The 26,727-nt window shown below is 43.6% G+C and overlaps 1 protein-coding gene across 5 annotated transcripts in view; it reads right to left on the bottom strand.

The window, feature by feature from the left end:
* LOC134224766 (pyrokinin-1 receptor) overlaps window positions 1–26,727 on the bottom strand; it is a 680,810-nt gene that overhangs the window by 242,182 nt on the left and 411,901 nt on the right. For all 5 annotated transcript variants that reach the window (XM_062704331.1, XM_062704330.1, XM_062704329.1 and 2 more), the window contains one exon: window positions 26,049–26,199. In XM_062704331.1, coding sequence (XP_062560315.1) covers window positions 26,049–26,199 — 151 coding nt within the window. The remainder of the gene's footprint in view (window positions 1–26,048; window positions 26,200–26,727) is intronic.

Genomic DNA, 26,727 nt, shown 5'->3' with positions numbered 1-26,727 from the left:
AAGGACAAACACAATGTCCACACTAAGATAAAGGTTCTAGTGACGAGCATCAAATCCGCCGTTAAAGCTGCCGAGCACGAACAGAACGCGCTCAAAAAAGAGCTGAGGCAGCTGAAAAACGCTGAGGGAGGGAGCGGAGCATGCAGCAGACACACAGCAGACACCAATGAGCATCCAAAATACTCGCACGGAGAAGCGAAGCAGGGACTCGCCAGGGGAGCAGGAAGTCCCGAAGAAGCAGCGGAACGTGCACGATTGTGCTAACGTACTAAAGGATGGCGCCAAGAACGGTGAATGGCAAACCGTAGAAAGCCAGCGAGAGAAGAGGAAGAAGCAGAATGTGACTGTGGAAAGAAGAAGGAACAGAAGAAGAAAGAAAACGTCGATCTCCTCAGGAGAGGGTCAAGGGCGACGCCCTGATCATCGAAGCGAGCGACAGGACGACGTATGCAGCAATCCTAAGGAAAGTAAGAAAACCCGGATCTCAAGGACTAGGGAGAGAAAGTAGTGAGGACTAGACGTACCCAGAAGGGGGAGTTGCTGTTTGAGCTGAAGAAAGATCCAACAATCAAAAGCTCGGCCTTCCGGGAGCTCGTTGCCAATTCCTTGGGCAGTGAAGCAAACGTAAGAGCTCTTACACAGGAAGCAGTAGTCGAGTGCAGAGACCTGGACGAGATTACGTCGGAAGACGAACTGAGGGAGGCTCTTGTCTCACAATGTATGCTGAGTGAGGTGCAGATGACGATCCGGCTTAGGAAAGCGTACGGTGGTACACAAGTAGCAGCGATACGATTACCAGCAGTTGCTGCCAACAAAATGGTGGAGGTGGGCAAGGTGAAAGTCGGATGGTCGGTGTGCCCGTTGAGACTCACTCCGCGGGTCACTAAAGAGATGGAGAGATGCTTCAAATGCATGGCGTTTGGACACCAGGCGCGAAACTGCAAAGGTCCGGATAGATCCGGTCTATGTAGAAAATGTGGCGAAGAAGGACACGTTGCTAGGGACTGTACGAAGCAACCGCGATGCCTGCTCTGCAAACCGGAGGACGGAAACGACCATACGACGGGTGGCTTCCAATGCCCTGCATACAAGAAGGCGATGGCGGGCCGAGATTAATGGAGATCATCCAGTTGAATCTCAATCATTGCGACACCGCACAGCAGCTGTTGTGGCAGTCGACAACAGAAGCAATGTGCGACGTGGCAATTATTGCTGAGCCGTACCGGATCCCTTCTGACAACGGCAACTGGGTGGCGGATGCTACAGGGATTGCGGCTATCCAAGTGATGGGCAGATTCCCTATCCAAGAGGTGGTAGACAGCTCTAACGAAGGTTTTGTTGTCGCCAAAATCAACGGGATCTTCGTGTGTAGCTGCTACGCACCCCCACGGTGGACTTTAGAGCAGTATAACAGGATGCTCGATGCACTCACGGAGAAGCTGATCGGCCTTAAACCCGCAATCATCGGAGGCGACTTCAATGCTTGGGCAGTGGATTGGGGGAGCAGGCTGACCAACGCCAGAGGTTACAGTTTGCTGGAGGCGCTTGCAAAGCTGGAAGTCAGACTGTGCAACGAAGGTACCGTTAGTACATTTCGCAGAGACAGCAGGAGTCCATCATTGACGTGACGTTTTGCAGCCCGTCGCTGGTGAGAAACATGAACTGGAGAGTTTGTGAGGACTACACTCATAGTGATCACCAAGCTATCCGGTATAGTGTTGGAACACGGCTACCGACGACGCGGAGAGGGATAAGGACTACCGGGCGAAGATGGAAAACGAAGGACTTTGACAAGGAGCTTTTCATCGAAGCACTTCGAGTTGACAGCGGCGCAATAAATCTGGAAGCAGATGAACTGACGGAAACGTTAGCGAGGGCTTGCGATGCGTCGATGCCAAGAAAACTGGAGCCATTAGACAGCCGACGCCCAAATTACTGGTGGAACGAATCTCTTGCCAATCTTCGTGCTGCCTGTCTCAGGGCCAGGAGACGTTTTCAGAGGGCAAGGTCTGAAACGGTAAGAGAAGAACGTAAGATAGTTTTCCGGGAAGCTAGAGCGGCTTTCAAACGGGAGATCAAAGTCAGCAAGTCCAACTGCTTCAAGCAGTTGTGCCTAGAAGCTGACGCTGATCCTTGGGGCAATGCTTATCGGGTGGCAATAACGAAAATCAAGGGTCCAGCGACGCCAGCGGAGATGTGTCCGGACAAGCTGAAGATCATCGTGGACGGTCTTTTCCCGAAACATGATTCTACGATGTGGCCGCCTGCACCGTACGAAGATGAAGACCGTGTCACCATTGCAGGTATGCAAGTCTCCAACGACGAGCTGTCATCAGTGGCGAAAGGTCTGAAGAAGAAGAAAGCTCCGGGTCCGGATGGAATTCCAAACGTGGCTTTAAAACTGCGATACTGGCGTTTCCAGATTTGTTCAGGATGGTGCTGCAGAAATGCCTAGCAGATGGTTACTTTCCGAATAAGTGGAAGATTCAGAAACTGGTGTTACTGCCGAAACCAGGAAAACCGTTGGGGAATCCAGCTTCGTATAGGCCCATATGCCTGCTGGATACACTGGGGAAGCTTCTGGAAAGGATTATCCTTAACAGGCTGACGCAGTTCACGGAGGGTGAGATCGGCTTGTCGGAGAAGCAGTTTGGATTCCGAAAAGGCAGATCGACGGTGGATGCAATTAAGGCGGTCGTTGAAGTTGCAGAGAAAGCATCCAAGAAAAGAGGTGCGGCAATCGGTTCTGCGCCGTAGTAACAATTGACGTCAAAACGCGTTCAACAGTGCCAGCTGGGAGGCCATCGCCGTCGCGCTGCATGGAATGCGGGTTCCTGGCTATTTGTGTAGAATCCTTAAGAGCTACTTCGAAAACCGGATTCTGGTCTACGATACGAACTCGGGGCAGAAGTCGATTAGGGTTACGGCGGGTGTTCCGCAAGGCTCCATACTTGGCCCAATGCTGTGGAACGTTATGTACAACGGAGTGCTAAAGCTGAAGTTGCCCAAAGGCGTGCAGATCTTCGGATTCGCGGATGATGTCGTTCTAACGATAACCGGAGAGTCGCTGGAAGAGGTAGATATGCTGGTGGCGGAGACGACCGACGCAGTTGAAAACTGGATGAAAGGGTCAAGCTGCAGCTTGCTCACCACAAAACGGAAGTGATGCTGGTCAGCAACTGCCGAATCATACAGCGAATGCAGATTATCGTCGGAGAGCACGACATACCGTCCGTGCGGGCTTTGAGACATCTAGGAGTGATGATCGACGACCGTTTGAATTTCAACACCCATGTCGACTATTCCTGCGAGAAGGCGGCAAAGATGGTCAGTGCGCTTGCTAGGATCATGCCGAACGTTGGCGGACCGAGAGGCAGCTGTAGGCGTCTTCTGGCGACCGTATCATCCTCAATACTTAGGTACGGCGTTCCAGCCTGGGGAGCTGCGCTCAAGACGAAACGTAATCGCAGGAAGTTGAATAGCGTGTTTCGTCTAATGGCCATTCGAGTGGCGAGTGCGTACCGAACAATTTCGTCAGAGGCAGTTTGCGTTATCGCAGGGATGATTCCAATCTGCATAACCTTAGCAGAGGATATCGAGTGCTACCAACGGAGAGGTACCAGAAATGTGAGGGAGGCGATGAGACTGGACTCAATGGTGAAGTGGCAGCAGGAGTGGGACAATGCAGACAATGGAAGGTGGACCCACCGGCTCATCCCCAATGTGTCGACGTGGGTGAACAGGGAGCATGGAGAGGTGAACTTTCACCTCACTCAGTTCCTATCCGGACACGGTTGTTTCCGCCAATATCTGCACCGATGTGGCCATGCGTCATCGCCATTCTGCCCGGCGTGCATCAACGTAGAGGAGACTCCAGAGCACGTGTTATTCGATTGTCCGAGGTTTGCGGAAGCACGTAGAGGAATGCCTGCCCTAAGCGTGGACAACATCGCAGAGCGAATGTGTCACGATGAAGATACGTGGAATGTGGTAAGCAGAGTCGTGAGGCAAATATTGTCAGAGCTGCAGCGTAGATGGAGAAGGGACCAGCAAACAAGCGTCGGCTCGGAGGAAAATCCAGCATAGTGAGCAGTGTTGGCCTCGGGTCGTCGGGGCGCCGGTGAACCGGAAGTTTTCTGCCAACCGGAATCGTCGGACCGACTTCGGCACTCGATCAGTCAACCTGCTGAAGAAAGAAGAAAGAAGAAGGAAGTGCTTCGGGTATGTAGGGCACCGCCAGTGCGGACGTTATCCACCACCGGAACTGCCGGACCACCTCTGCAACCCGAAGACGAAGTCGGCGCAATGCGCGAAAGCGTCCCCTGCGATAGCCGCCGGTAGTCGGGGCACCATCAGTGCGGAAGTTTCCTTCACCGGAACTGGTGACGCCGGGGGAAAGTCAGGAGGATTCGAGTGAGGAAGTTTGCGGCACGACCGCCGAGGGATCGAGACAACGTAGCAGTGGATCTCAGCAAGCCAGTTGGCGAACCAGCCTAAGCTAGGGGCCGGAATTTTAGAAGAAGTGCATGAGCACAGCCACCCCCCCCCCCCAAGTAGTCGGCATCCAGTGGTCCCGGGGGGATAGAGGCAAGGAGGATAAGGGACCCGGTTTATCCGGGAGGCACATTTTTAGCAGGTCGGGAGGAGCCTATCCCTATTCGCCTTCGAGCATAGTGTGGATGCTCGAGGTGTCTGTCGCGCAGATTTTTGATGGCCTTTAACCCTTGTAAAAAAAAACACACACACACACACAGGGGCAGCAGGGACTTTGTCCAAGGGCTTGACGACCCCTCCCCATGGCCACTGCGAGTTAGACCGGGACCATCGTCCCTAACCCCTAATCCCAAGGCGTCAAGCGACCCGTGCCGAGGGGATGCATGGCCAGGGGGAAATAATAAGCTAGGCCTTTAACGGAGCCTGTGGGGTACCTGGGCACCCTACACAGTAATTGTCCTTTACCGCGTCATGCTGGGCTCTGGCGTGGTGGACCTCTTTTCCCGAGCAACTCGTGGGACCAAAATGGAAAACAAAGTCAATTCTTCAATTAGTGGTAGTAGTGTAGGCGACAACCCTTTCGCAAGAGGTGGGTTGTTCAGGTCTCCGCCTAGGGAGGCCAGAGGCAATAGTCGGCAGCTCAGTGCGCAGCGCCAGCGTGGGTCACTCAACCTTCCTCTCAGCTATAAAAACGCCGGAAGGGGTTATTGACGGCCCATGGCTTGTGAAGGCGATGAACCGCAAACGCGATGGGCTTTCGGCCTTCGAGGTGGCGACGGAACAGCTGGACGCCATCATCGACTTTGCGTCATCGAAGCATAATATCAGCAAGGACCTCAAGAGGAGCTTGCAGAAACTTCGAAAGTCGATGCTGGACGCCAAGCTGGAGAGGGCGGTCGGGACGGCCAAGTGTAAACCCGTGAAATCGGTGGAGTCGAGGTCTACCCAGACTGAGGCCCAAGGATTCGCGGACTCAGGCAAGGTCGAGTCGACCGAAGGCGTGCCAGCTTAGACGGTGGTGCCAAAGTCTACCCAGACTGAGGCTCAAGTATTTGCGGGTACGTCGGGGTGACTACTCCAACGGAGCAGACACAAAAACGGGGAGACAGTCTTCAGGGGATGAGCTCCTGGGGCCGCTCCAAAACGCGGAGGGTTACTACCCCGAACAAGGGTAGTGGGGCTGGGAAGCTGAACCCCGGTCAGGTACCTCCAAAACCGGGGGAGGAAGGACCTGGAAAGGTCCGTCCACTCAGGCAAGACGGTGGTAAGGAATTACGGCAGGCTGAAAGTTCTCAGCCGCACCAGACCAGGGAAATAGAGGGGAATGACGCCTCCTGGACCCTGGTCAAGAACAAGAGGAAACCGAAGACGTCAAGGGCCGAAAAGAAGGCCCAGGCGAATGAGGGTAGCAAGAAGTCTAGGGTAGGCGCCAATCGCTCCAGGGGCGATGCCCTAGTCATCACGGCGGACGAGGCTAAGTACTCGGATGTTTTGAAGGCGATGAGGAGTGACGTCAAGCTCGGTGAACTCGGCGCCGACGTACGTCGAATAAGACGTACCCGGATGGGCGAGATGATACTCGAGCTGAAGCGGGGCGTCTCGCAAAGGGCGCCGCCTACAAGAAGTTGGCGGAGGAAGTCCTAGGCGAGACGGTCAAGGTGAGGGCACTCACGACGGAGGTGAATCTTAAAGACCTGGACGAGATCACTGAAGTCGAAGAGCTCGTCACGGCACTGCGGCGACAGTGTGAAGTGGAGACGCCCACCGCAGCCGTTCGGCTACGGAAAGGTCCGGCAGGGACGCAGGTAGCATTGGTTCGGCTATCTGCAGCGGACGCCTCCAAGGTAGTCAAGTTAGGGAGCGTCAAGGTGGGATGGTCGGTATGCCCTGTGCGCATATACGAGCAACCCGAAGTTTGCTTCAAGTGCCTGGAACCGGGGCACAAGCAATGGGACTGCAAAGGCCCTGACAGAAGCAATCTCTGCCGACGCTGCGGATTGGAGGGACATAAGGCACAATGCTGCACGAACCCTCCCAATTGTTTGATTTGTTCCAGCAAAGCTGTGAACAGCAAGCACCCCATGGGGGGCTCGATGTGCTCGGCGTTTAAGCGTGCTGCAAAATCAAAGTGCAGGTAAAGCAGCTGGCTTGCTCGGCTTCGCCCGAGTGTTTGGTGTGCGCAGGTTTAGAGGAAACGACGGAACACGTGTTGTTCGTGTGCTCACGTTTTCGCGCAATGCGTGACCACATGCTTGCCACATGTGGTCTGGACACTACCCCGGACAACCTAGTTCGGAGGATGTGTAAAGACGAAGTTGGCTGGAACGCCGTTTTATCGGCTATCGCCCAAATCGTCTCGGAGCTACACAGAAGGTGGCGCGTGGACTCAAGGATGGCTAGTTCAGGCGCAAATAAGAGGTGGTCCAAGGGTTCGGAGTCGGCTTCATGGGTCATACCGGTGGTCATGCTCTGTGGTCGAACTCGATCCTTTTATCGAACAAGTGACCGCGCGAAGAACAACATGGTATCGTCGCTTTCGCGGCGTCGGTCAACCGGGCGGGTTCCGAGCCCGAGGACGGAAAGGGGTCCTCGTCAAGGCTGGGGCAGGCGTAGGCCTCGCGTCGGCAAGTCCCTCTGTGTGCTGGCGAATAGGCCCTATCGCAGAAAGGTCAATTTGGGGTGCACGCGGCATCATCATTCTTGATACCAGTCGTGCAGAGGGAAGCAGGCGCGAAGTCGACCCTGCCCACCTTCCGAGGACATAGGGCGTGGTAAGGCCACCTGGAAAGCCGGCAATGCGCTGGCACGACACCATGGTGTTCTTCTAAAAAAGCGAGTCACGATGTTCGATGCTGCAAGGACACGCAGCTAACCTCGAGGGTGCGTCATGCACTGGCAGCTAAATAAAATTTCCATTTAAAATTAGAAATTTTCCATAAACAATTAGGAAATTGCCAATAAAAAAATCAGGGTATGAGCAATAAATAATTATAAAATTTCCAAAAATAAAACAAAATTTCCATAAACTATTAAGAACTTTCCACAAAACAAAAATAAATAAGCACTTTTTAAAGCAAAAATAGCAATTATAAAAGAAGAATTTTCCATAACGAAATCAAAATGTTCCACGAAAAAAATACAAAATTTACATAAATAAACCAAAATTAGCAATAAACAATTAAAAATATTTCAACAAAATAATTTTTTTTTTCATAAAAAATTGAAAAATCTTTAACAAAATAATCAATAAAGAGCAATAAAAAAATAAGAAAATTTCCATAAAAAATACAAAAAAGCAATAAATCTGACGAAATTTTCCATTAACTTTAAACGCTTTTAAAGAAGGGGTAATCTAAGGAAAAATGCACAGTTTGATTACTTTTTAATATTTCTTTATGGAAATTTTTTATTTTTTATTGCTTTTATTGATCATTTCGTGGAAAATTTTATTTTGTTATGGAAAAAATATATTTATTTTGTGGAAAATTTTGTAATTTTTTATTGCTAACATTGATTTATTTATGGAATTTTTGTATTTTTTGTTATGTAAAATTCTTCTTTTATAATTGCAATTTTTGCTTTTAAAAGTGCTTATTTATTTTTGTTTCGTGGAAAATTTTTAATTGTTTATGGAAATTTTGTTTTATTTGTGGAAATTTTATATTTATTTATTGCTCATACCCTGATTTCTTTATTGGCATTTTTCTATTTTCTTATGGGAATTTTCTAATTGTTTAGGGGGAGTATTTATTTTAGTCGTAATGCACTGGCCCCCCTTTGAAGCATTACTTTCTGGTTGTACCGAAGGGACGATGGGCTTGGCGGCAATGGAAACGGTTTAGCTGGTCGGGGATGCAGCCCTGCCTCCCTCATTGGAGGTGGCCCCTAACCCAGCACTTCCTGGTCAACCCAGGATGTCTGTTGAGCAGATTCCCCCTCCATTGTTTAGGAAGAAAAAAAACACACACACACACAGACATCACCTCAATTCGTCGAACTGAGTCGATTGGTATATAACACTATGGGTCTCCGGGCCTTCTATAAAAAGTTTGTTTTTGGAGCGATCATATAGCCTTTACCGTATACTTAGTATACGAGAAAGGCAAAAATGGTTTACTAATTATGAAACGCTGTGAAAAACTTGCATATCCGACCACTAGGAACGCCACTATCTCTAAAAGTGCCCCATTTCTAAATGATCTAGGCTTTATGCTCCCATTTAATGCACAATATAATGATTTAAGAGCATCGCTAGTGCATGTGGCACCTTGTCAAACGCCTTTGAAAAGTCAAAATAAATAGCGTCGACCTGGCTACGGTTCTCCAATTCGTCTAGCACTGTATGAGTGAATGCCATTAGGTTGGATGTCGCCGAGCGCTTTTTCATGAACCCATGTTGATACTCGGAGATGATAGACTGTACTGCTGGGTATAACACTTCGTGCAAAAGACTCTCAAAAACTTTGGCGAAACAGTTCAAGAATGATATTGGACGGTAGTTCTCTACACTATGTATGTATGTTAACGGATTTGTGCACGGGAACGATCGAAGCAAGCTTCCAAGCTTCCGGGAAAACACTATCGCTTATAGATCGATTGAAAATTGAAGCAATGGGCATTGCCAGCGATGAAGCACATTGTTTGATGAAGGTGGACGGTAAGTGATCGGGTCCCGGTCTTTTCGATGTGTCAAAAGTGACTTGCTAAAAGTGACTTGAGGAAGCCGGACGGAATACGATGGAAGACTTTCGATGTACTCACGGAATCGACAATGTTACATACGGGTATATTCTTCTTCAGCTAACCGCAGATTAGCCGCGTTCACTTCAATCCTGTTTCGGAAGAACTTCTTCCTGCATTTCCGCAGACGATTGCGAAAATTCCGGAGCTGTGGCGTCCACCAGGGTTGATTGTACTTCTTAGATGATCGGAAAATTTTGACCGGCACGTTTTCTCGGATGATCTGATGGTGAGATAGAACGCGGTTACAGAATCGTCGATTGAGGCATAATTCATAACATGAATCCAGTTCAGGGCAGCAATTCGTGCATTGACGATTTGATAATCACACCTGTTGAAGTCGTACTCGTAGTCAACGGTAGATATTGGCTCTGATCGATTTCATCGCGAGAACGTGCGTCAAGGGTTAAGACTAATGGCTTGTGATGAGGGTCAATTTTTAAAAGAGCAAATGGCGACTCGAAGAGATTTATGATGCATGGATCGCTTACGAACACCAAGTTAAGAAGTTTGCCGTTCGTGGATAACAAGGATAACAAGGACTTTGATAGGGCAAGCTGCTGCTCAGTTGACGCGTTGATAGGGAAGTATCCGTTAACTTCATCATCGAAATGCCAGACTAGATTCGGCAGATTGTAATCTCCGAGGCAAACAATGACGTCGCAGGAATCGGCACGATTCAGTATCTGGCTAATAGAATCCGCGTGTTTCGTGTAGATATCAGGGCAGCTGTTTGGGAGAATGTAGATGCAGCTAACGTAAAGTGAAAACTGAGGCAGAATAATGCGACAGTGGCTTGTGCTAGGCAATCACAATCGACGAGGTTCACCGGAATACACTGCAGTTCCGATTTGACAGCAATTAGTACGCCGCCGCCTCTACGGAGATTACTAGTGGAAGCGTTACGATTCGACCGCAACGGTAAATAACATAGTTCCTGGCGAATTCAGAGGAAGCGATGTCACAGTGAAGCCATGTTTCTGTCAGAACAACAATGTCAAGATCGCAATCGAGTAACGACAGAAGCAGAGTATTCGTTTTTGTTTTCAGACCACGAACGTTCTGATATGTAGTACACTTTCAGTGGAAAAGATGCGGATTCGGTTCCGATGAGAACACTGCAACCGAGGTTGAAGTATCTGAGGCAATCACAGGGGATGAAAGGACTGGACTCGAACTTGTGCTTAGTGGGTCGGCCATCTGTCAACCCCACTCCCTGAGTTATAATTTCAGGCTAATAATGTGGCGCTTGGGTAAGTTATCTTGAGCGTGTATGTAGAAGTTTACCATTCATTAGGCTGTCACATTAGGGTGTCCCAAAAAATATCGATGTTCGAAAAGTCATGGTGCTCAACCCTAAAATAAAAGATATACCTGTCTGGATAATTTTTGTAAAACAAACCGAATTTCTAAAAAATCGTTTAGAGGTCGCGCTAGATCGATTTTTGAAAAATGACCTTTTTTTAGGGTCACCCATTCGTTTTACATTTTTTTATTTTTCTGTGGATCTTTGCCCATTGTCTCCATGAATTAGTTTTTGGTATTATGTGTTTTTACAGTCTGCAGAACTTTTTAAATATCGGAAAAACCACATTTGTTTGACTAATTTTCGAAGTTATTTCATTCTCACACAAAATTTTTTTTTTTATTCAGGAAAATTTACATACTACAAAGAGCTATTTATAAGGAGTATTTTCATAAAAAAAGATCCAAGAAATGTTGTTCTGGGGCTGAGATATAGCAGTTTTAGTAAATAGTCAAAAAGTGTACAAAATCGGTACTTTTTCTTTACATGTTATAATTTCATCAAGATTGCACCAATATTTTAATTTAAATTAAAAACAATTCAAAAGCAAATAAATGGGAATATTTTCTAGGTAACATAGCTTTTCTTTCCGATGGAGTTCGTTACCTGAATTACAGGATTTGGTCGGAGTATATGGATGGAGCCAGATATAAAATTATATCACACAGTTAATATGTAGCAATATACAAGTAATCAGGTTTACTATGATCTCTTTATTAGTTTTGATTCAATCATAGTATGCTTTTCACCGTTTATAAAAAAAACAAGGCAGGCTCAGCACGTATGTAAACATTCAGTTTGAACGTAAACATGTGTCGTCACTACTATCTTCGCACAAGCTGAACTGAGATGATGCTTTACGGTCTCAGCATGCTTAATTTTGTACTCTAACATGTGGAGATAAAATATGCGTCTCACTTGAAGTGTCATTTTTTCGTTTTTACTTCAAGTTTATTCCATTTTTACTTTTGCAATATCTCAAGTGAACTCATGGAAAAGCTGTCGAACTGATACGACGACAAAAATTGTTTAACTGTCATATGACATATCAAAAGCATCACGGTATACAGACAACAAGGTAGGCTCGTAAGAAAAGTGACACGTCAAGAGTGACGCATATTTTATCGCCACATGTTAGAGTACAGAAGTAAGTATGCTGAGACCGTAGAGCATCATCTCAGTTCAGCTTGTGCGAAGATAGTAGTGACGACACATGTTTACGTTCAAACTGAATGTTTACATACGTGCTGAGCCTGCCTTGTTTTTTATAAACGGTGAAAAGCATACTATGATTGAATCAAAACTTATAAAGAGATCATAGTAAACCTGATTACTTGTATATTACTACATATTAACTGTTGGGTGTGATATAATTTTATATCTGGCTCCATCCACATACTCCGACCAAATCCTGTGATTCAGGTAACGAACTCCATCGGAAAGAAAAGCTATGTTACCTAGAAAATATTCCCATTTATTTGCTTTTGAATTGTTTTTAATTTAAATTAAAATATTGGTGCAATCTTGATGAAATTATAACATGTAAAGAAAAAGTACCGATTTTGTACACTTTTTGACTATTTACTAAAACTGCTATATCTCAGCCCCAGAACAACATTTCTTGGATCTTTTTTTATGAAAATACTCCTTATAAATAGCTCTTTGTAGTATGTAAATTTTTCTGAACGAGAAAAAATTATTTTTTGTGTGAGAATGAAATAACTTCGAAAATTAGTCAAAAAAATGTGCTTTTTTCGATATTTAAAAAGTTTTGCAGACTGTAAAAACACATAATACCAAAAACTAATTCATGTAGACAATGGGCACAGAGCCACAGAAAAATAAAAAATATAAAACGAATGGGTGACCCTAAAAAATTGTGAAAAAGACCCAATATTTGATTTTTACCTAAAAAGGTAATTTTTCAAAATCGATCTAGCGCGACCTCTAAACGATTTTTTAGAAATTCGGTTTGTTCTACAAAAATTATCCGGACAGGTATATCTTTCATTTCAGGGTTGAGCACCATGACTTTTCGAACATCGATTTTTTTTGGGACACCCTACTGTCACATGAATGCGTACGAATTAATCATCCCGTTAAACGGCTACAACCATTTATTCAACAACCGTAGACGATCAATAAATAGCACGCCATGAATCTTCCTCTTTCATCGTTGGACCATCGTACCAAACAGACGTGTCAGCAGCGTACCGCTCTGCCAGCAGAATTCTAGCTTCCCACAATGGCGATCCTGCCAGGTTTTGTTGCCTCCATGTGCAACAAAATTGAATACTGATCCAAAAACAATAAAATGGTTATTTCTTGGCAACTGATTCATATGGTGAGTGAAAAATAAAATAGAATAAATTAAGAAAGAATTAATATAGGCAAAAAACGTCGGCTGAAAGTGATTGTTTTGTGATCTAACGTGTTTTTTTATAAATTTAAAATGCGAGAGCGTGTGCTTGGAATAGCAATGGAACAAATCTACGAACCAAAATTGAACGATTGTGGTGGCGCGTTTCAGATTTCTGCAAAAAAAACTGCGTGCAGCTCGGGATGACCACGCTTGAACGGTTGACATGTTGCTCGGGACGACCATGCATTGAAAAAATACCTTAGAGGATGATTATAATTTCGCATGTTACTCGGGACGACCATGCAGTGAACAAAATGGTATCTTAGAAGAAGATTGTTTTACGTGTTACTTGGAATGTTAGTGTATGAACGGTTTGCATGTGCTTCGGGACGACCAAGCAATTAGATCATTACCAGAAGACTCTTTTGCGTGTTGTTCGGGATGACAACTCCTGAAAAGGTTTGCATGATGCTCGGGACAACCATGCATTAAAATTATTTGGTCTTTAAAGGAGACCTATGGAGACGTGTGTTGCTCGGGACGACCTCGCTTGAACGGTTTGCATGTTGCTCGGGACGACCATACATCGAAATGAGACCTTAAAGGATGAATATAATTTTGCCTGTTGCTCGGGACGACCATGCATTTAAATGATTCGGTCTTTAAGAAAGGTAAATTTCCGCTTTCAATGGATTGCATGTGGATCTGGACCGGACTATTTTGCGTGTTATTCGGGATGGCCACACTTGAAAAGGTTTGCAAGTTACGCGGCCATGCATTGAAATGATTCGGCATTGAATGAAGACGAATTTGTGTATTCTTCAACTTGACGGACTTGAACGACCCTTCGAAAAATGCGTGCTATTGGAAGTCTTTTGGAATGAGTAAATTAGACAAATGCACATACTGAAATCAGACATCATGCACGCGTACAAAAAACTCAAAGGTGCAGCCCAATCGGGTTGTACGCAAAGGTGACGTAGGACTACGTAGCTATACGAAATAGAGGGTATTTTTCATCATAATTTGTGTCAATTTATTAGCATTGTGCAAACTGCTCGGAGATCAACCGAATCAAGAAACTGAAAGTAGCTCCCAGTTGGATGAACCAGCCGTGGAAAAGGAACGACTCGTCGGCCGCATCGCCACTGAAGCCATTCGTCTATCTTTCAGTGGATATCATCAAAATCCTAGAAGACATTATGCTCAAAAATGTCCGGAATGAAGGAACAATAAGCAGAATCGGAGGTGGCGCGAAACCAAACACAAATATATTAATTTACAGCGTTCGACTTATGCCCGCGGTGGAAGCGTACATGCATCGTTTTCTATAGCGCTGTAGTGAGCAGGACTTCAAGAATAAATTACAAACAGTCCTTTTCAGGACTTAAACTATTTATCCAAGAAGAGGTTTTGACCGTTAGGAAAATTGTTCGGCAGACTGTTCGGCTGTTTAAACGACAATGACGATTTTGGAAAGATTTATTGTTTTTAATAATGCGCTATTTGAAAAACTAAGGCAGCTAAACGACATTTTTCACTAAGGTGGCGTCTTCATCGATTTGGCCGTCGTCGACGGAAAAGTGAAATTTTCTGGCAAGATTCTTTGGTTTTGTTTCGTTAGTTATTAGAAATGATATCGATTTTTTCCGGGTTACCATCGTTTGGCGACGACAGAAAGTTGCCCTTTGGTAGCACAGCCACAAGTGCGCGTCGGAGGAAGCTGATGCAATGAGTTTGTTCAAATGGATGGCGTCAGTGGCAGTCAAATGGAATTTCCTCACAAGATTTTGATTATGTTTTGTTGTAGTTGAGGATTGAAAAGCTCCATTTTTGGTAAAATATCGGTTCTTTACAGTACCACTATTTTACACAAGGGTAGTTTAATCCGGGATGCAAGAATGTTCATCAAAGTCCAAAATTAATATAAGAAAATTTACAATGATATGGAAATGCTAATATCATCTTCCAAACTTGGACGTACATGTTCATGATAGCATTAGAGGTGAAAGTATAGAATTGATAGTTCCGTTAGGATACGGCAGGCATGAAGAATGTTTTTTATAGAAGTCGATTTGAAAGCGAGCGGAGGGCAATATTTGTGATGGCACATATCGCACGACCTTCCTTCTGCCAAGCTCCCGTATGAAGGGGGAGGGAAGAATATCAGTGTGGAAGCTGATATATCTCCACTGGCAGAAGGTGGTTTTGACTTGCTCATATGCCATCGCGTGCGGAAGGATTTGCTATCGACGAGTACTGTCCCCAAATTTCTAATATGACATCAGCATTTAGTCGAATAGGATTTTTATTGCACAGTTCTGTTTTCTCATTGCGTCCGTCTTAATAAGAAAATTATTTTGAGCTTTTTAGTGGAATGTCTTCACTTGTCATAAGACGAGTTAATACAGTCCCATTGAATTCCACCACTTAATTGTATCTTGACAGATACGTATTTCGACCTCAAAAGTAAGGCCGTCTTCAGTGTCTCGTACTTGACTCGACTCGAAATTAATAGTTTGGCGTTGACAGAAAGTTACCCTTCGATAGCAGAATCATAAGCGCGCGTCGGTGAGTGACTACGCAACAAATTTGTTCGAATGAATGGAATCGCTCACAGCAACCGAACTATCACGCCAAACGCCGACTCCACCTAAACAGTCCATTTTGCAATCAACCCTTTCTGTTCAGAAGATTCTGGTCCTGAGAAGGACCAATTTTGTGTCCCCAATGCATCTTTCCAATAATTAACTGCAACCCAATGCTTGTCGAAACGTTAGGGTTAGAGTTCCACTTCGTGCTGTTATTGTTCGACGACTACTCGATAAGTTTTCGCCAAGACGCCACCATTAGGAACAAATTTTCAGCATCGCACGAGATCGGAACAGACGTCATTTTTGTAATCAACCCTTTCTTCACATAAAATGCTGATTTGTTGAGGTTGAATGACGACCACCAACGCAGACTTCCACCACCAATTCGATGATTTTCCTTTGAAAATGCTACCAGAGCCCCTTCGTGCTGCTATGTTTGCTCCGCTGCGTCGGCTCTGCGTAAAGGCTCCCCCAGACCTAAGCGATTTCATCGCAGCGACTGCGACAACTAGTCGCTGCGATTCTATCGTTTGGTCGCTGCAGGCAATGCTCTATTTACGCTTCCATACCAACGGCGACAGAATCGCTGTCGCCAAGCGATAGAATCGCGTCGCGACAGTCGCGTCGCGTGTGTTTGGGGGAACCTTAAAATCTTATTTAACCGCTCTCTGCGAAATCCCGATCGAAATGGCTCGCGCGCGCTGGAAAGCAGCTTTCTTGTATTGAATAAATTAAGCCCGTTAGCTCCTATGAAATTTTCTCGCGAGATTCTGAATTTTGTTATGGAATGTTGTTTATCTAAGATGCGTATTGTTGCGAGGAATGAGAACAGAAATTTGACTCAAGACGAAGTTTCTCCATACTACAAAACATTATCTTTCGGCATCTGTCTGTCCGAGCGACGTTCACCGATGGGTGGCTGCTGTAGAAAGTTTCCACTGAGGTGGCGTCTACATTGGGTTTATACAATACCCACCATTTTATACAAAAGAAGGTTGATCCGACTTTCCGAAATAAACTTTCTTCAAACTGAAAAGCTCCATCGTAAATAGCGAATTTGATAGCGCGTCGGAGGGAGATGATGCAATAAATTTGAATGGATGCGATCACTAACAGCAACCAAGCCACCACGCAAAACCCGATGCCACCGGAACAGTCCATTTTCGCAATTAACTCTTTCTTTTCATAAAATGTTGGTCCTGAGAAGAACCAATTTTCTTTTCCCACTTCCCATTCCAATAACTAAGTGCATCCAATCGCTTGTCGACACCTTGCGTTGCAACTGTCCGACCGCCACTTGATGATTTTTCGCTAAGCCTCCAAAGGTTGACATAATTTTTCAGCATTGCCACACTGCCACCCACTTCGTGCTGCTGTGTCCGCTTCGCTGCATCGAATGTCGAACCGCCTTCTGTGGAATCTCGATCAAAATGGCTCGCGCGCGCCGAACAGCAGCTTTCTTGTATTTAATAAACTAAACCCATAAGCCCCGCCCCTTTGTAAGCTGATATGGGTGTAAATATAATGTGCACTCATAACGATTAATGAAGGGGCGGGGCTAATGAAATTACTTCATTAGATATAAGAAAGCTGCTTTCCGGCGCGCGCGAGCAATTTCGATCGGGATTCCGCAGACAACGGACCGTTCAGAGAATGACAAATTCTAAGAATCCTATTAAATTTTCTCGCAAAATTCTGAATTTGGTTATGAGATCAATCGTAAATAGCGAATTTGATAGCGCGTCGGAGGGAGATGATGTAGTGAATTTTAATTAATGGGATCACAAACAGCAACCAAGCTACCACGCCAAACCCAATGCCACCGAAACAGTCCATTTTCGCAATTAACTCTTCCTTTTCGTAAAATGTTGGTCCTGAGAAGAACCAATTTTCTTTTTCCAATTCCCATTCCAATAACTAATTGCATCCAATCGCTTGTACAATTTTGCAGCATTGCCTTACTGCCACCCACTTCGTGCTGCGGTGTCCGCTTCGCTGCATTGAATGTTGAACCGCCTTCTGTGGAATTCCGATCTAAATGGCTCGCGTGCGCGTCGAACAGCAGCATTCTTGTATTTAATAAATCAAAACCGTAAGCCCCGCTCCTTTGTGAGCTGATATGGTGTAAATATAATGTGCACTCATAACGATTAATGAAGGGGCGGGGCTGATGGGATTACTTCATTAGATATAAGAAAGCCGCTATTCCGCGCGCGAGCCATTTCGATCGGGTTCCCACAGACAACGGACCGTTCGGAGAATTATGAATTCTAAGAATCCAATGAATTTTTCTCGAAAGATTCTGAATTTGGTTATGAGATGTTGTTTATCTAAGATGCGTATTGTTGCACCACCGGAGGTGTACAGGATCCATAAGTAAAGTAAGTAAGTATTGTTGCGAGGAATGACAACAGAAATTTGACTCAAGACGAAGTTTCTTCATATTACCAGCGACGTTCACTAATGGGTAGTTGCTGTAGGTAGATAGTTTTCACAAAGGTGGCGTCTTCATGGATTTTATACAAAAGAAAGTTGATCCGAAATAAACTTTTTTCAAATTTCAAAACTCAATCGTAAATAGCGAATTTGATAGCGCGTCGGAGGGAGATGATGTAGAAAATTTTAATGGATGGGATCACTAACAGCAACCAAGCTACCACGCCAAACCCGATGCCACCGAAACAGTCCATTTTCGCAATTAACTCTTTCGTTTTATAAAATGTTGGTCCTGAGAAGAACCAATTTTCTTTTCCCAATGTTCCATTCCAACTAACTGACACCACAATTTGTAATCAATTTTCAGCATCGGCACTGGCGGTGCGGAATCGCCACAGTGCTATTTTTATGGTCAACCTTTTCTTCATATGAAATTCTGGTTCGTTGAGGTTGAATGATCTGCAGTAACACATCGAGCACCACTACCAATGCGATGGATTTTCTTTGAAAACGTTATTAGCGTCTCCGTGATGCTGTGTTCTCTCCGCTAAGATCGCTTTGATGCGTCTGCTATGCGTAAAATCTTGTTCAAACTGAGGATTAGATCCAAACCCGCAAGTGATTGATTTTTGATGTCTGTGCTAGTGATGCATGTACGTGATTGGTTAGTTTACCCATTTCTAAACTTTTTATCAATTATCGATAATAAATAGATTAAAATCAGTATTTTCAAATAAATTCAAAGAAGCGTTGACTCATCCTTGATCGAATGGTCCAAAAAAATTGAAAATCCATCGAGAAACGGCTTAGATATTAAAGTATCATATTTTCGTGACGGTCCCAGATTTTCGCAATCGTAAAGTGTACTCCAATATAGAAAACACAGACGTAGTCCTACGTCAAAAGGATGAGATTCAGCAAAGACTGCTACGCACACATGAAATTTAGCGCACGCGAGACTCACGAAGCTTGTGGACTTCAAATTAACATTGGTGAGTCGCATTGAGACATCTCAATGATATCAGCTCATGCGCTGTTTGCCATGGCAAACCTTTGCAAACAACAGCGGAGATGCGTAAAACAGCTTGGGCGGGAAATTTTTATTCAATAATATCGTCGCCTAAGTAACGTCAGTTATGCATTTCTAGCGCATGAGATGAGTCTCATGAGACGTACTTTGAGACACGCTCACTTAGTTATATATCGCCTCCGTATATCGCCTCCACTTTAGCATCTTATGTTGCATACAATATGATTTTGTGTTGACTGGGATATCACAATGCAACAATAATTAGTCACTCCATTTTGCATGTTTGTCAAAGAGAAATGACTCATATTAATGCGTGACTCATGATTGTGGGATCAGTGTTCCTATAGCTTTTCACAAAACCATGGTCGCCTATTTGTTACATTTGCATTTTTGTCGATTTTGAGATAAGCTCATGAATCATCTCCAAATTGCTAGTTCTTCCAGCTGACCAGGTGAAATAAGAAAGTTTGTTCTGAAAAACTCGAAAAAACTACCAAGTTGTTTTGTAACATTAAGCAAAGTGACCGCATAACCGTTACACTGGAAAACTTTATTGCCGGTACCCCATGCGCTGTGTACAATTTTTTTTTTTGAAAATAGATGGCATTCAAATATCGAGTAATGGAAATGTTTCTACCGAAGATTCCAACTAGATAAAATTTTTGTGCAATTTTTGGGAATTTTTAGAAAATCATTGAGATTTGCACACTTATGCATATTACAAACTTCATCGTTCCATTTCTCCCATGCCTACTTTTGTCGATTGTTACAAATATGCGATCATAGGCAGTTACCCGTCTATGATTTTCGTTAGTATGCTTGGATGAGCCAATAGACAACTGGGATCACAACGATTCATTGTAATTCAGGAGGATTTGCTGCACGGTAAAGATATGGTCTGTTATTGAGCACTCATAACAAAGACCGTCTTCGCATGAGCTGGGTTATGGGTGACTGAAGATAATCTGGCATATCATTTTATAAGACGGTGGCCGATCCGTAGCTCTCACCTTCAAAACTGTTATGTGTGTCTTGACAGAGAAAAAATCCCTGAGGCTCTAATTTCCCTTTAACGGCCACTAAGAAGTTGGCAATCAGCCGATATGACAAGTTTAGCTACAAAGTCATCTTTTCGTCTGTTTCTTTGCTTTTGAACTAATGGATGGGTCAATGCACGTAACGGCTGAACAATGATACATGTCCATGGTTTGTCTGCAAACAAATCCAAGATGCGTTCGATCTTCTTCAATGACTCTACATTCCAACTGGAAATTGGCCTGCTTTTCAACTTGGTATTTCCTCAGTTGATTATTCAAAGCTTTTTTATTCATTTCATGAGTATGTATCTTGTGTGGCAAGTACTGGATACACTATGCCCAGTGTATCGAGAATGTTTTCAACCCGAAAACATCCTGGACCGGACCGAGAATCGAACTCGCCATCTCCGGATTGGCAATCCTACGCCTTTGCTCGCAAGGCTAGTGGAGATCCCCGCGTTCAATAGCGTTTGATTTTTAGAATTTCATACAATAGAATGGTCGACTACTCTGCAGGTACCAAAAATCTTGACTTGAATTAAAATGTTTCATCGGTTTGTCTGCTATACAAAAAAGAGGCATAAGAAAGGCAAAATAAAAAAGGGAAAAAAACCTTAAAACTTCAAAGCAACGAATTTTGCTTGTGAATCCCCCGTCTGCTCTTTGCAAAGCGGTGTCAAGTTTATAACCCGTTGCGGACGTTTATCGGCTTTTCTTAGTTCAACTTGTTTGGATACGCAGGGCCGTGATGCAACAAAGTCTCTTTCAAAAGTCGGAAGCAGAGGTACTTTTCAGAAAACAAACTTCAGTAAGAAGGCAAAGTTATTTTATATCCCATTTAAAGATAACTTTTTTTAATGCATTTTCCTTCTGCTGAATGGCGAGACACTACATAAAAGAGTGGATAACGACTATCATCCTAACCATATTGCACTCAGCCCAAGAATGAGAAAAAAAGTCTTTTCAGAGTCCATGTTTCATTTTTCTTTAAAAAAAATCAGCATCCTTGTACGGCAAGCGGTTAGATGCGTTGCTATGAAGCAGACTATGCCGAAGATGGTTGGGTCCGATTTGGCGAAATTTCGGTTGGGGAATATTTACGACTTCCATGGGCTTGAAGCAAGCAAATGGGAACTTAGCTAAGCAACTTCTCCGTTGATGGCTGTGGAAGTGCTAAATGAATGCTAAGCTCCGAGGCGGCAATGCTCCTGCTGGGTAATGTTACGGTTGAAACACACTATGCCCTTACGATTGAATTGGGTCGTTTGTGGCTCAGTGGTTTTCCTATGCCACGCGGGAAAAAACGAAAGAAAATCCCCAAATCAATCAGCACGCTACTCTTCCGACAACGCATTCACCCCGGAGGTCGGGATTATCTGGATTATATTACTTTGCGGGCTAAAAGTACAGACATTCATCTGGTGGTAGCCAGAAACAGAACCCGAAACATATTGGACAGCGTGGACCTAGGCAGCCAGTTTACAGATTCCCTTTTTCGCGAGAGTAAAGCGAAACGGTTTTTAACGGTTAACCGGAATCAGTGCTGAGATTTTCATTTTCATTGAGAGAGGTCACGCAATATTTACATTTTATTCTCTCCCGCTTTCATAGAAAACATAAACAATGAAAGAAATTCCGTCAAATTTTCACGGATTTTTATTTCATGAAAGCGCAATAAATTATTGTAAACCAGCTGTTTCTTCTTTAATAATGTTACTTTTAACTCGAAAATCAGGAACAATGTAATCATTTTATCGACTAGTCATCGTTATTTGCACAGATCTATTAGAACTATTTAGAAATACACAGTTCAAATCAAAGCAATATTCCCATCATGACTGCTTCTATTGCGACAGGTAACCGAGAGGCCGCTACATTTTCATTTGGTCTCTTGAAAATGAAAATGCAAGTGTTTTCGCTTTAACATGACGATCACGAAAACTACCAGTACTGACCGGAATATGTTTACAAAGCAGCGGTGAGCTTCAAGTATGGTGTTGTATTTTCCCTCAATGGAGTGACTAAGGTTTTATAATGCTATCCAAGTCTTAAAATGATTTAAAAAATCTACTAAAATTTCAATGTAAATCAATAATGGTATATAGTTATGGTATATTCATATCAGTGGAGAACACTTAAGGGCTGCAGGTGCTCATCAACAGATGCCTGCGATGTACATATGATGCATAAATGGTGGCCCCACAGTTGGATCTTTGCTGTTCAGCTCCATCGTCAGTGCCATCGAAATAGGTTAGCAAGAAACAGCATATGGCGAAAGTGGAGGGTGGTGTGGTCACGCTCAACGAAGAACCAGAAACGAAATCTGCAATCAAGCACTGGACGGGAGGCCGGCCCAGCACGACATCGCAGGCTCAGAGGCACATGGTTGCGTATAGTTTAAGCAACAAAAAATGAACATGTCGTGCGTGTTATGAACCGGCCATCGGTCAAAGCGGTGACAATAAATTGCTCTGATTGAAAATCTCTCATGTCGGTCATATTTACAACACATGGTGGTTAGGATTGGAATTATGTGATCTACAGTTTTTCTGGCTAGAAGAATTTGGAATTTTGTATGAATTATCAAGTCTTAAATTTAATTTAAAAAATAATGACAACAAACTTAAAATTCGGCAAACCTCATAAATAATGCTTTGAAGCTGATTTTATTGGGTTTGTGATACCAAATAGTGAAAGCTCTGCCACCGTGGTCGGTTGTAGAGAATGTATATGTTTTTTTTTGGAACAAAGACCGCCTGCCTGAAATCAATTTTCACTGGTGTAATATTGATTCAGAGCTGCTAGGGATCGTTTATTCAGGTATGGACATAGCGTGTTTAGACACATTTCGAAGCGAGTTAGGTCAGTCAAAAACGTCAAACAAAGTAGTTAACACTTACATACATGACCACCAATTTCATGGAAAACTAAATTTTCAAAATGATGGTTCTCAGCAGTCTGGCTTCGGAATCTGGTTCTGTTTTCTGCAATCGTTCACAAAATACATATAGCTTTTTGAACATTGGGCACCATTTTTGAAATGGACATGGCTCCGGAGATATTGATGGGAGTACTGGGGTAATCGAGCCAGAAACACTACTTTCGACGTAGCAAACTACATGATTCAGCAAATCAAGTCCATAGGGGCCATCCACAAAGTACGTCACGCTCTGAGGGGGAGGGGGTTCCGAGCAACGAGACGATTCATAGAAGAATTCTAGAGGTTTCATACAACAAGTGTGACAAAGTGGGAAGGGGGGGGTATGAAAATCGTCAATTTTTGCGTTACGAACTTTGTGGATCTTCCCATAGGAATATGTTCTGAGAGTGTTTGGTCCATTTGGTCACATTCCGGAACACCCTGGAATGCTGGTCTCCAGAAATAAGTGTCCACTTTTTGATCAAATCTGAAACCTGACTTGCGACGCATCAGACTCTTGGATCTTGCCAATCAAGTGTTTCACGGTGAGAAGTGATAAGTGAAAAATAAGGAGTGATAAATGAGAAGTGAGACGTCTCACTTCTCACTTTTCATTTCTCACTTCTCACTTTTCATTTCTCACTTCTCACTTTTAATTTCTCGCTTCACACTGTGAAAAGAAAGTAGTGCGAAATATGAAGTGAGACGTCTCACTACTCACTTCGCACTTCTCACTTTTTACAGTGAAAAGTGACATATGAGAAGTGAAGAGAAATGAGACTTCTCTTTTGTCACTTCGCAATAATCATTTCTCACTTCTCACTGTGAAATTTGAGACGTTCGAAGTGAGTAGTGAGATGTCTCCCTTCTTACTACTCACTATTCACAGTGAGAAGTGAACAGTTAGAAATTATTAGTAAGAAATGAGAAGTAAGACGTCTCAGAAGTGAGAAATAAGTTGTGAGAAGTGAGACGTCTCACTTCGCACTTCTTACTTCTCACAGTAAGAAGTGAGAGATTATCGGTGCGAAGTGAGAAAAGAGACTTCTCACTTCGCACTCCCCATTTCTTACTTCTCACTGTGAAAAGTGATAAGTACGAAGTGAGTAGTGAGACGTCTTAATTCATATTTCGCACTACTCACCTTTCACAGTGTGAAGTAAGAAGTGAGAAATGAAAAGTTTCACCCTTATCATTTAACACTGTGGAAAGTGAGTAGTGCGAAATATGAAGTGAAGCTTCTCTTTTCGCAGTGCAAAGTGAGTAATGATAACATAGAAGTGAGAAGTCAGACTTCAAATGATCTATTTGGCCAAATGACATATTCGGCCGAATGACTAAAATGATAAGTGTGCGCCGTCGCGCCACTCGACCGCCGCCAACGGTTTTTAACACGCCGTCGTCACATCATTGTTTCGATGAAAGGCATTCTTGAAGGCCGCCCACTGCTCTTCTACGCTATCCCGCTGCCTAAGTTCCAAGTTCTCCAATGAACGATCTCTTCACCAATGGATCTTCTAGTCGGCGTGTGTTGAATCGCAGTTTGAGTCTCTCCTCCCGCCATTGTACTTGCCACACAAGATGCATACTCAACTCATGGAGTGGTGGCCATAGAAAAGCTTTCAATTATTAACTGACGAAATGATAGAATACTTGTTGAATAAGTTGAAAAGCAAGCCAAGTTCCAGTTGGAATGTAGAGCCATTGAAAAAGAAGAAGAAGAAGGAGAAGAAGAATTGTACAAATTACAAGTAGTATATACTGTTGATTAATATTTAGCATTATGCGAGATGATTGTAAGTCATTTTGAAAATTATCATTTTTAAACTTATGGCTTCCTGATAGTATATATTATAAATGTTATGAACAGTGTGCCGCGAATATATTCATGTGCCCAAGTAGTGATTTACGTGGATTTACCCTATCTGCCATTATGAAATGAGAAAAAATAAATAAAACCAAAAGTTTGAATTTAGAGATTATATACCTAGCCACTGACTGTAGCACTTAGTGTACGAGACAGGCAAAAAGTATAAACTTGGTGCGGTACTGTATTTGTTTGGAACTACTCTCCATGGAGCAATCTTCTCTTTGTTTCTTAAGACTTCTTTTAGTCACTGTGAACCCTGGTGCACAACGTCCTTTTGGTCCACGTAACAAATTGATTTGATTTTCTCGTTGTCGTTTTTTAAAGAAGCGGAAAAAAACATGGTGACGAAGCATTCGAGCAGAAGAGAAAACTATAAACTCTTCTTTAAAACTCGTTTATTTGAACTGTTATTAATGGCACAGTTTCCTTGAATAGCACAACGAGATAAAAAAATGAAAACAGCGAGAAAAGTATCGATCAAAGTATGTAAGAAGCTTTTCTTCCATGGGTAGAACCATGGATCCTTTGTGGTTGACACTTTCTTAGAATTTGATAGTTTCAGGCGAAAATTATTTTCCTGCTTTCTACAGGGAATATTCACTTAGTGTTTCTTTCCAGCGACGAAAATAGGCGCACATCGTTGTATCACAAAAAGTGGCCCTTCTCGGTTCATATACCAGCTACTTCTATTCGGTGTCAAAGATGCTTGTTGATCAATGAGAGGCATGCCTGGGGAAATGAATTTATCTTTATTCATAAGCCCGTGGTTCGATACAATATATCTACCCACTCAGTGGATAAGGAAATGAGGGAATTATTGCTGCTTTTTATAGCATGAAAGATTGCCTCGGATCTGCTCAAGTCATATGCATTTGGGAATCTTACACGAACCTTGGAGTCGGATGAATTTCTTGAGAAACTTGCGAGTTGCTTTATGAGTTTTATACATTTAAATGGAATCATGCATAGTGAGACAAGGAAATTTCTTGAAGTACAAGTAGAATCATTCGCAGAAATGATAGCCAGAGATATCTTTGAAAGCGTTATTTCCCTTGTTTTCTTTTTACATTTTCTTTACACCGGAAGACATGACACGTGGCATAACGGAACTAGTAATCGATCTACAGAACCGTAATGGAACTTAGTTAAAGATAATCTCTGCGGGTATCATCGTATCGATGTGGGAGAGTCTTTCTCAGAAGGGTCACGCTAGCTCCACAGGAAGAAAGTAGCAAAATAGAAAATGTTTCGTTACTCACCCAGCAGCAGCAGAATCAAATCGGACACAGCCAAACTGAACAGGTAATAGTTGGTGGCGGTGTGCATCTGGGGATGTCGGATGATAACCAGACACACAATCAGATTGCCCACGACGCCGGTGATGAGAATACCCGTGAAGAGGATGGTCACCTGCAAAAGTGAAACAGAGCAAGAAAAAGAAAATAAAACAATGGAGATGTTGGTAAATCAATGGACTGATTGCCGTTCATTATCGGAGCCATTCAGGTGGATTCATGAAAATTGATCATCCAGGCATGGGAACAATAATAAATGGACCCCTTTTTACGGTTTGATCGGCAAATTAATATTATTGTGATTCAATTCTCTGGTAGAAAGGTTAGTAAGGTTGCCTAGGGAGACCTTATAAAATAAATTGAGAAAAGCGTAAGTGGAAAAGAACTTTTTGCTCAACGAATGAGGAACATTGGATTCCAAATACAGAGTACACTTTGTCAGCATAAAGCTTAATCCTTATATCTGACTCTACTTTTCAGACTTTTTATGACAAAGTTTGGACCTGAGCGCCGAATGAATTCGATTCGGCGGCGGCGACCCCATTGCACAATGGTCGAGCGTCAGCACCATACAAAAGGACGACCAAAACATCGTTTCTCTGATTATATACTAAACTGTAGTTTATTATTATAAAGTAAATAA

This window comes from Armigeres subalbatus, chromosome 3, assembly GCF_024139115.2.
Source record: "Armigeres subalbatus isolate Guangzhou_Male chromosome 3, GZ_Asu_2, whole genome shotgun sequence".
In the NCBI taxonomy this organism is placed as follows: domain Eukaryota; kingdom Metazoa; phylum Arthropoda; class Insecta; order Diptera; family Culicidae; genus Armigeres; species Armigeres subalbatus.
Note: the sequence above shows the minus strand (reverse complement) of the source record. Positions and strands in the feature narration are given on the sequence as shown.